Consider the following 12,016-nt stretch of genomic DNA (forward strand, 5'->3'; position numbering starts at 1 on the left):
CTTCCCTCGACACAGTCCTGCCTCTATGCTCTGCAGGCAGTTCCTTTGACCTCATGGCTTGGTTTTTGCTCAATTGAATCTACCACAGGTGGTGGTGGTCTAGAAACATCTCAGAGATGATCAAGAGAAATGGGAGGCACCTGAGCTAATTTTGTCACAATCATGTTTCTGAGTACTTGTACAGTTCCAGTTTTTTCTTTGTCATTATGGGGTATTGAATGTAGATTGATGAGGGGGAAAACTTTTAAAAGGTTTTAGCATGAGGCTGCAACATAACGGGGGCCTGAATGCTTTAGGAATGCGCTGTATTTGTTGGTCCCCTATTGAACACCTACATACTACTGTCAGTGCATGGTGTATGTAGTATGTGGCCTGTCACTTCCAAGTTCCCCTTAAGTGCAGAGCATACAGCAAAACTAACCATGGCAGCTTCTTTTGCCTGAAGACCCGGAGAGTAACCAGTGCTCAAGTGCTGTAATAATACAAACTGGTACCAGGTTTCCTGTGTGTAAAACTGTTTGATTAAACAAAAGTTTTTGTTCTATGTATTTACAACCTTTCCATTTAGGAATATGCTGCGTGTGAGCGACGTATAAACTAAAATAATACGATTTGAAACATTTTGAGACAAGGCCCCTCTACAACATGGGTCCACATCATCAGCTAATAATAATACAGGACCCGCCTTAGTTTATTTTGTACTTTAGAGATGTTACAAATATGCAAATAATCAAATTACCAAAACCAAGTGACATGTCTTGTCATTTCCTGAGCAACCACCATTCTTGAACAACTAATACCATTTATTTATTTATTTATTTTTTACGGTAAGGCAGGTTTTACATTGTTTTTTCTAGACTGTGAAGTATAATCCACCCACACAACACAGCAAAGGATTTATTTTCCTTGGACACCTAATGCACAAAGCCATCTGGTGTACAAATATTATTAAAAAAAACATATTCAACAGCCACAGTCCGGGATGAACCTCCATTATATCTTTTATGAGCAACACTGAATGGCCAATATCTGATTTTTTAATAAAAAGGATAATATTAGCCCCATATATTACAAACTGTATACCTCACTAGTCATACAAAGTACAGATTATTTTAAAGCATCAGATATGAGATAGAGTGAGACAGACAGAAACAGAGTAAAGTTCAACTGAGGCACATATGAATATAATATATATATATATATATATATATATATATATATATATTATATAATATATGAATAAGTATATAGTATATATATATATAAGTACTTTATTACTATATATAATAGTATATATGGATCAAAAGTTAGCAAAACTAAAACAAAATAAAACATAACTAATAAAGCTTGCATGCCTATTTGGTTTTCAGACATAAGAGCGAGCCGCAATCATCAGTTTAACTGTGAGCAAATAACGTAAAGAACAAAGATGAAAAGCAGGAGGGAAAAAGCACAACCACTGTTTATTTTAAGGACGTTGAGGTGTCTTAGAGTTGGTGTCCCTGACCAGAATCTGAACTTATCTCCTCGAAAACAGCAAAACCACTTTTTTGATTAAATAGGATTAGCGGGGCAATAGGGAACAGGAAATGCTTTTCAACCTCAACCTAAGAACACAGCTTCACAGCATCCCCTGCTCACGCTGATGCTCAGAGGGCCATTGATGCGTAATTACAAGAGGAATCAGACAAAGTGGGGTAAATCAAACACGTCATGAACCGAATGCGGAAGGTCTCATCCCGACATGAATGTCTTGTGAATTCAAGAGCTGCGCTGGAAATGATAATGTGAGGCGGAACGCACTGCTCCCGTGGCATGACTTCAAGTTGAAAGTGTAGTTTGAAAAGGGTATTACAATAATAGTTTCAGGATTCAGAGGGAGTTGGATGGAAGGCGAGGTGAAATATGGATTTGAAGGAACAGAGGCAAGAGAGGAGGACAAAAAGAAATGTCAGGTGGCTGCAAAGGAGACTGTTTTACAACCTGAACTGCTTTTTCATTTATGAATGTCAAGTGGCACATGAGAAGCCAGTAATATACCTCCAGAGTTTTCATTTTGACCATCCCGCTATCGTGTGTGTGTGTATCGTGTGTGTATGTGCGAGACATTGTTCACCTTCTTATTAAGCCTTGCTAAGTGATGCTGCCCACTGAGCCCGATCATATTCCCTAATGCTTCACACACACACACACACACACACATACACACAGACCATCAGCTTTTTTATTGAGATGCCGGTTTGCTTTTCCAAAGCCGCCCACTCAACCCTTTATCCTGCCGCAGGGCAGCTGTACCAAAGCCAGCCCTGCTGTGTAGGCCAGAGAAGGTGTAAGGCACTCACATACACACACACAAACACACACTAGGAACATGGCTGTGTACAACACCCAATCTTTGGCCGCTGGGGGAGAAGAGATTACATAGTTATAACACACAGCTGGTGTGTACGCATATAGGGCATAATAATACCCATACCTAAGCTGACCTCTGGTGTTCTAGGTAAGATCAGAACATTGGATGTTCCCTCGCCATTATGTAAATGTTGTTTTTTTTTCAATTAATTTGTGAAGCCTTACATTTCCATAAAGGCATTTTGAGCTTAGGACATCTTGGTTAACAGTTCATGGTCAGTTTGTTCCGAGCTAAGCTCTCATGCATGGAGCGCATCGAAATTCCCGGCACAAAAGCAACAGCAGTTCAAAGAACAATAGTTAGTTTCACTGAACAATACTGTAGAGATATTTTATTCATGATGGTGGAGTAACCTTTTGAAATAAGAGTTCAATGAGAGAGTGCACCCTATGACACACACAAACGCAAATGCACCATCCTGATTTGAGCGGCTTTTGTGTGCAAACACTTGAGAAAGTTATCAGGACTTTTCATAGGAACTGTATCGCCTTTCGGTAAATCAGTTAGTTTGATTGCTATATATGGAGTCTGCTGTTTAAACAGCATCATAGAATGCAAATATGCAGCCAACCCTTCAGAGCAAAAACGTACTTGCATACTTATTTACCTGGGCATTATTATTAGTTTGGCTGGAAACCATTATCAACTACTAGCACTTTATAAGAGCTAATTGGCATTTACAGCTAACAACAACGCTGGCACTTAAAATTTCTAATGAATATTCAGTTGTTTGTATAAAGCTGCTGCCGCACACCAATGCTCCCACCAGTGATATCAAGCACATGAACGGCTGTCACTCCGACACCACGGGAGGTGATTTTTTTTTAATTCTTATTGTGTCCTTTAAAAAACATGGCTGCAGCGCTGGAAGGATGAAACAGAGATGGCTGCGATCAACATGTGGCTCAAGATAAGATTCAGTTTTAATTTAACATGCGTCTCTGGGTATATTTATGGCCCAAAGGTTTCCAGTGAACACCATTTTGACATTGCATTTTTCACAAGACATTGTCACTACCATCTGTGCCACCCCCTGAGGGTGTTTCCCAGTGGTGATCTGGTCTGTAATACACTTACAGTAGGTATTTATACCTCTATTACTGTCAGAGCTACTGCGTGAAAGAAACATTATGTGACCTTCCAGTCATGTCTGATCGAGCATACACATTTTTTGTTTACTGCATATAAACAAATTGTTTCCTAGAGGTAATTACAAGTACGACATATGGGGGGTTTCTTTGTCCTGACATTTCGCATACGTGTGTGCATGTCAGTGTGGCGGTCTATTGAAATACAATACAATCGAAGCCATCGGTGAAATTCACAGCAATACAAATCACCTCTGCTTAAGAAAAAGCAATGTCTGCTTCCGTTCAATTATGAAGGATTTTGTGATATAGGCTAAATAATATCAATGATATGGAAACGGCGGCCCTAAGCAGTAACATGCATGAGTGTTTTTGCAAATATGGCACGAAAAATGTTCAAACAGATTTTTGGTCCATTTTGTTGACTGTTTTTGGCACAGCTAGCTCAGTTAGCTTCAGTTTCCAAATAATGCATTTTTTAAATCCAATATTAATCCAAATCCAAATTTTACTTATACCCAGTGCTTCTTTTTTGGAGTTGATACCTTAAAAGTAAAGTTCACTTCACTTATTCGCTCATATAAAGACTGGAAACGGGAGAAACTGCTAGTTTGACTATGTCCAGTGGTAGACTGGACTAATTCTTGGTGGGTGCGGTGACTTCCTGGACACTCCAGGAGACTCCGGGAAAAAAAAAAAACTGTGCCCAGCCAAGATAATGTCCAGCAAATAAACCAATAATTACCTCATCCCTCCTTCTTGCGCTTGTGCAGGTTGTCAGATACACAATATAACTGGCTCACTTTGCATCGTGACAGCCTTGGCCTGATCAGCAATGCCACACTTAGACCCCATCTGTATTAGTGAGATGAATTGTCTGAGTAATGATTTGTGTCCAGCGAGATCCACAACAAATGACAAACGTGGCTGGGAGCTTTAGACCTGCTACCCACTCACACACACACAAATGCAATGATGACCAGCCAGAGGCCAGCGCTTGTCCGATCGATAGACAAATTAACAAGACAAATTAAATTTGTGTAATTACAGCACCTTTGCGGAAACGGAAAATCTTCGCCGGCAGGGGGTCAGATAAGGATTGACGGGAGTGTGTGTTTGCCTTTTTGACTCTTCCCTTGAACCAAAGGAACATATTCTCAAGACTTCACTTAGCTGGATATTTATTCATATGGTGCCACAATCCGAAAGGAGGATGGAGTAATGAATAAAGACCATACATGGAAGAACACCGATTCACTTCGGCGTTACGTTCAATTTCCACAGAGCTGTTTTTGTTGCGGTTAACCCCCCCCCCCCCCCCCCCCCCCCACAGCTTTGCACTGAAATAGCTTTCAAATAGGAGCCTCTCCTGAATGCGGAGATCCAATATGCGTCAGGCCGCAGAGCTGGCTAGCTAGCTGACAGATCATTTATACGAGCAGCACTCCCGCTGCATCGCCTTGCCGCATCGCAGGCTGACTTCTGTGGGCATTAGCGTATATATATATACATGCGACCGCTCGCGTGGGTGATGGGTGGGTGTATGTGTGTAGCCGTGTGATTGGTGTTGCTGTTTATGCAGTCCATATGCTCTCAGTTTGACTCCTGTGTATCCTCAGGCTGTCAGAAGAAGGAGGACATTTTTCATATTTAAGAACCCCCCAAACTCTGTGGGAGTTCAGGCTCTCCTTGCACACAAAGCACACACTTTAACTCTCCCATACTCTCTCTCTCTCTCTCTTTCTCTCTCTCTCTCTCTCTCTAGGAGGACTAGGAGGTAATGAATTAAGTATGAGTAGCTGAAAAGAAGCCTGGTCGTGTGCACGAGCCCTTTTAAGAGCAAAGTTTTGTCCTAGCCCAAGTACACCCAGAGCATTTAAAAGGCGTGCCGGCCCATATGAAGACGCTCCCATTTGGCCTGCCAGCCTGCTGCACTCCCAGCTAGCCTCTCACATTCTTTTCTTTAAAGGCCTCTGCTTGCATGTCTCCATGTAGCTCTTTCACTCGCTTCGGTTTAACTCTACCAAAACAACAGAAGAGAAGTTCAGCAGTTATTCAGCCAGAGGAACAATAACCTGCGTGTTTTTATGCCGTAGCATTTTTAATACCAGATTGGTACACTGATACAAATAGTCCTGCTTTGCAATCTCTACAAATGAAAACATGTCTGGCTCTGGAAATATATCCATCCAGTTCCTTGGTCGTCATTCCAGTTTCGCCCTTTGTTGGAGTTTTGCTGTTTGCTTGGTGTGCCTCATCATTCGTTAAGAATATAACGCTGCCAAGTGTTTGCGCTCACTTTACTTTTAATATTTGCTTGGTGTTTTCTCGCAAGAAGTTATTATATGATATTATTTTTAAAATATGTGGTATAATTCAGATGCACCTAAGCATGCATAATAATGCAAAAGGATGTGCATTTTATTTCTAAATGTATCCAGCAGGCAGCAAACTTCTGTTAATCATATATTCAATAAATCCATCAGGTTTATTTGTCACATGTAAACATATAAGGTACAATCACAGTGAAATGTAAAATTGCTATGTGAGACCGGCACAAAAAAAAAAGAAGAAGACTCCAGAACCTAGAACTCTTGGCGTGTGTGCCTAATGGGTGCTGATGTGATACCAGTTTCCCAACACTGATCCAACAGATCAGAGTGGTGCCTCCGTAGCGATTGCAGCCCTGAGAGTACACATAAACTTTATCCCAGAACTCACACCTGGAACAAATGTTTGTTCCTGCATCAGAGCCCCCACCCCACCCCACCCCACCCCTTTTTCCTTTTCCCCTCCCTCTTGCTGTTGAGAAAATAGAGTTGGAGGCACTGAGGCTTATAAGCTAAATCAAGCCTTGTGTTAGCAGGATACATTCATTGTTGGTTTTAGTCTTCAGGGCTCTCTCCTACAGGTTCCTTTTAACATTTGTTCAGTCGTGCACGAATAGGACAGCTATATGTGTCCCATTCATTTAGCCCGGTTGAAGGCGTTAACAGTAACAACATTGGTTACTGATATTTATTGGATTGTAATTGACGGACAATGATCTATCTGGCCTCCAGTTGCAGTATTCATAGTTTCTGGGTAACACAAAGACAGCACTTGGTAAAAAGCTGTGCCAGTTTCATTGCAGGTTCAGGAGGCATCATTGATGAATAATTCAAGTTCATAACATTCTCTGTCGGAAACAAAACCCCTTACACTTGAACTTACACACTTTTAATTGCTGCAAGCCTGTTTAATTCAATTGCACTTTTATTAATACAGCACCAAATCATAACAGGTCTAGACTGTACTCGATATAATATATTTAGCTCCTTAACAAATACTATGTACACATGAATAAATCAATCAGTCAACAAAGAAACGTGACTGTCATTCCTCTGATGAAGTTCGAGGACTTCTTTCTGTCTTTGCCTCCTCCGTCTGCTTTCTATTTGTCCCGTCTTTGATCCGTCATCACGTTCTTCCCTGCTCATCACCTTCTGCTTCTCCCTGTTGTTTTCGTCGGCATTGTTCGTTTCTCATTTATTCCCCTCCCTGTCCATCATCGCACCTGTCATCTGCCATCTTGCAACTTGGCCTTCTTCCCAGCTTTGTGCTCAATCGCACTTGCTCCTAATCCTCCCTCTGTAAGTCGCCTCTCTTGTTTCCCCTCCTCTATCTTACTTTTTCCATTTCCATCTCTCCTCCACGTCCTTCTTCGTGCCTTAGTTCTGACTCTTACCCCCCCCCCCCCCCACTTCTTTCTCTACTTGCTGCTTCACTTCTCCCCCGCGTTCCTCCTTTGAGACTGAAGACTTGCTTCGTCTTTTGGGGAAAATGTCACGTCAATCATTACAAGAAGGCTCCTTAGCCGCGCCAGACGATTGGTTGGTCAATCTGGGCGAGTGTGCACGTGCACTTTTCTGCAGCCCAGGAGGTGGGACCGGGGCGTCCACTGATCACAGGGTTGGCGGTCAGGTCCGGTTGGAGCGGTGTGAATGTGTACGTGAATGGATAAAAGCACTATGTTTACATACCCACATGTAGCAGACACATGTCCACATGCGTTTATGAACATCTGTCCTGTGTGGCTGTGAGTGTGCTGCCAGCTCCGATATATCTGACTGCCCCGGTGCAGGTGTAAAGGGAGGGTTGGGGGGTGATAGCATTAGTGCACATTGGGGTTCAAGAAAGAAGGAAATTCCCTTGAGGGTGGGGAGGGGGTGGCCTTAAAGAATGGAAAGTGAAAGACTGACATGTGCGAGATAAAGGAGGGAAAAAAAAGGTAAAGGGTCCCAGTCGGGACAGTAAATGCGAAAGGGAATGAATGAGGTTACCGAGATGTGTCGGGAGTGAGGTAGAGCCTTAAGGCGACAATGTTTAAGTTAAACAAAGGAGGAGGCTTTGGATTTAACTGATATATATCGAATTTACTCTGTCCTTTTCGGTTGATTGTCTGGCCCTGGCCAATATATTAAAATTAATTGGATTATTCTTGAAGTGCAGCAGCAACTCATCTTGCAGCTGGAGCGGGCTAAATCAACTTGCAGGTAATAGAAGAAAAGTTGAGAGGAAAAGAGAGGCCAACAACAAACTTGCACTTGCTGTGGCTTGAAAAATGACATTGTTAGGGTTTTGAATTTTTTTTTTTTTTGCCTATATGAGAGGCAGCATAATGAGGTATGGGGGCACTCATCACAAAGGCACATCGCAGCCTTGACAAGGCAATTAGAGAAGAGCAGCATCTCATGTGCTCAACAACGCCTAATTCTTGTAGCTCAAGGTGAAGATCCAGGGCATTAAATAAGTCGGGAGGGTGGGGTTAACGTTATTGCACACAAACATTAGGAATCAACACATCTCAATACATGTCACCAGTAAGCCTGATAGAGAAAAAGGAAAGCGGCTTCACAAAGGCACGGTAAAAGGCAAGATGTCAAAGCGAATTATTTGAAAGCAGCACAATGTAAAAATGTCAGTTATGGTGAAAAAGTTAATGAAAGAGTGAAGCAAGGCAGGAGGTAAAAGAGAGAGACGGGAGATGAAAGAGTGCTGATAGACAGAGTGACATTGCGAGAGATGCAGCAAGAGGGATGACGAAAGCTCCGCTGAAGTCAGACACACACACAGCGGGTTGAAGAGCAGTGAGAAGGGAATTTGATTCTTGTCGGCTCTCTTTTGACTCCCAACTTCGACTGACTCAAGCGCGAAGGAAAATGTCACAGTGCAGAAGTTAGCGAAATTCACACTGGAGTTTTGTCTCGGTGTTAATTAGAATTCGAGCATACGCTGCAACCATTTCAGTTTGCGAGAGTAGGTGTTAACCAGGAAAATGCCAAACAGGAGTCCTCAAACTGAACCGTGAGAACAAATGCTTTGGTGGAAAGTGAATTCCTAATTCAGGCGGTGGGTGTGTGGGAGTGCAGCTTCAGGGTGGCAGCAGGGACAATTACAAACAATGAGCCATTGGACATGAACTGTGACTATTATTATTTCTTAATTGAATAGAGCCAATAGAGAAATACTGCTGTCATTTCAAACTAACATTATTACGACATATCTTTTTGTGAAGTCACTGCAGTTGCAGTTGTGTGTGTGTGTGCGTTTGTTTTTCCTGAATTGAATGTAAATACATCATTCTGTATGGCTCGGACTTTGCCGTAAGTTTACTTTTTGTCCTCGCTGCCACAAGTAGAGTGTGGACTGATGATTCGTGTAAGGATCAGCTGAAGGATTGTCATATTAGGAAAGACTTCAGTGCACTAAAATGATGGACCGCATTAGTCAAGGCAGACTTTTCATGGGCAATGACAGGACGAAAAATACAATTACACCAGTTTTATCCTTTTGACTTCATAAAAATAGACCCAGGAGAATATTTGAACACTCTGTGGAAACCATAAGAGGACTACAAATAATTCAGCGAAGTGCCATAATGGAGACCCTGTTTTATTAAGTCCCGAAATTGACATGCAGAAAGTCGTGAGTCTCTCTAAATACAAACTGCCGTAGCGTGAAGTAAGAAGCCACTGCAGCCAGCGCAGTACACAAGCAGAAACACAAAGACGCTTCGTGTTAATGTGTCTGCATGAACTTCTGGAGTTCAGCGTGCATGATGACGGATTGCCGATGCTGGTTGGTAAGAAATGCGTCCCCATAATTCCTTACATATGATGCCGAGCACACAAGCAGTCTTAGCCACTTCATTAACTTTTAATTTCCCATTTGAGTAAGTCAGAAAATAGAATGTAATAACTTTTGTCTGATGTTTGTGGACTGCCATGAGATGCAAGGAAGAAGAAAAAAAAAGACATCACGTCGGCTCTGTGCAGTAATCCTCATTAAAGCGAATATGTGGGGACACGATCAGCCATTTGACACTGTCAGTGTGCGTTCCGTAATATCTGACACTTTGTACGCTACTTCATTTTCATTGTTCTGTGTGCATCAGTCAGTTACAATGGTTTCAGACTTGAATACCAGCACTAAATATTGGTTGTCAACAGCTTCGAACCAAAACTACTGATACTACGACAAACACTACTGATACTGTAGCAGCTCTCAAAACTCAGTATTTCTTAAAACCTAATGATGTCAAAGTAATGTATCAGCCTCACCAATCCTCCCTGTCTCTCTCTTCCTCTCCCTCTCCATCTAGAGCTAATAGACGGGACCCCCACCTTGAAAATCAACCACGGCTCGGGCACAGTGGTGCTACAGTTGCCAGGCAACGTGAACGTGGCCGACAGGCGGTGGCACCGGCTGGATGTCCGCAGCAACAGCAAGGTGGGACGCTTCACCCATTTAACACCAACCACCATTCATTTAGCAAATAAGCTCCAAGCATATTCACGCTGAGCTGCACTGGCAGATGAAAAACATGTAACCCATTTTTTTCTCATCACTAAAATCAAGAAATGTTTTACCTGCATGAAAAGCTTTGACTTTTAAACAGATGGCTAGCAATTTAAGCACGTAATTTATATGAACAGCTTAATTTGTCCCTTTACTTTTATGTCCTTTGAGATTGCTCATATGCACTTTCAGACAAACACCACCTATAAAGAAGACTACATTAGCGCTCAGCGTCTTTCCAGATGAGGCGGAAAAAGCCAATAAGCCACTAACGCAATATGGTTGTGATGCTGAACTGCACCTGTGTTGGCTTGATGAGGCGGCAGCTTTGCACTTATTGAAAATCCTCCCACACTTTTGGCCTCAGTTTGACACCTCATGCAGCCTGCAGGTAGTTATGAATGAATATGGGTTTGGCAGCTACATCTATAATGGGAAATGGTGTGTTGCACACAAATTGAATGCTCCTTGATACAGATGCATCAAATGAAAGTTGAATCCAGTGGGGATATGACTGGAGATGTCCAGCCCCAGAATAAGACGACTCAACTTCAGTGATGCAGATTTTGGAAAAACGGATATGTAGTTTCTGTCGCTGCGGTCAGTGCCCTTGTCATCCTAGATCAGGGGTATTCAACTAAAATTCGAAGAGGTCCAGTTAGAGAAAATGTCCTCAAGCAAAGGTCCGGAACATCATAACGTCTAACTTGCGTTGTGAGTTAGTGTGATATATCTTGAAGTAGCCTAGCAGTTGTATCAACGTCTGCATGTGATCAACAACTGACTGTCAAATCAAATATTTATTGTCACTTAACATTGAACTCTACAGATATATAATACTGTAGATATGTATAATGTCCTTCTCTCATTAAGTAAAAGAAGGGCTGCATTTAGAAATAAAATAGAGAAAATAAATAAAATAGCTTCTCCGAGGTCCGCCTGTTAGTGACATTGTCCTAGACAATGAAAACAAACCACCCAGCAGAAGATTTGGCTACTATTCCAATTATTATTCTGCAATGCTTATGTCCTGTTTTATTTTTGTTTTTTTCCACCACATTTACACATGCCATTTAAGTGAACTAGTTTGGCCGTTTTTTTAATGCACAATTGTAAAATCACCACTGTAAAAGTTGACATGGGTAGTCAGACCAAATATAAAATTCTGCTTGTTTAATTAAATCCGCTGCACATGGATCATGGCATTCTGGACAATTTGAATGACAGCAAAAAATGTCCTGCTGAGCCTGCCGGCCTTGGAGTAACACTCGTTTGATAGTGCCAAACATTAACATGTCAAAGCAAATGTTCTTATATATTAAGAATATAGTCGGCGCAATCAATTAGTGATTCCTGTCACAACATTTCACCCATGACGGTTCTATCCATTGTAACCTCACAGCGGAGGTTCCAGAAATGTCGCCCATGTGGCCCCATGCAAGCCTATTTGATACAATTATTAGGGCCCCAAATGGGGAAGATGTTAGTTGGTGATTTAGTATGGCAGAACTGTCTGCACTGCACAGCACAAAGGGAGATAATAGTGTTGAGAGTGAGACGAATGATTGCAATAGCCCTCCTTTGACATTCTCTACCCAGGATCATTTCAAGTGAATTTGATTCGAGTGAAATTAAGCTAATCTTCATTTGACTAAGGACCGCCTGGAGCTCTTCC

At 42.0% G+C, this 12,016-nt stretch overlaps 1 protein-coding gene across 1 annotated transcript in view; it reads left to right on the plus strand.

Annotated features, from left to right (window-relative positions):
- Positions 1-12,016, plus strand: part of LOC139283424 (neural-cadherin) — a 263,675-nt gene that overhangs the window by 197,256 nt on the left and 54,403 nt on the right. The window contains exon 28 of the mRNA XM_070903433.1: positions 10,145-10,272. Within this exon, the coding sequence (XP_070759534.1) occupies positions 10,145-10,272 (128 nt within the window). The remainder of the gene's footprint in view (positions 1-10,144; positions 10,273-12,016) is intronic.

The sequence above is a fragment of the Enoplosus armatus genome, chromosome 1 (genome assembly GCF_043641665.1).
Source record: "Enoplosus armatus isolate fEnoArm2 chromosome 1, fEnoArm2.hap1, whole genome shotgun sequence".
Classification (NCBI taxonomy): domain Eukaryota; kingdom Metazoa; phylum Chordata; class Actinopteri; order Centrarchiformes; family Enoplosidae; genus Enoplosus; species Enoplosus armatus.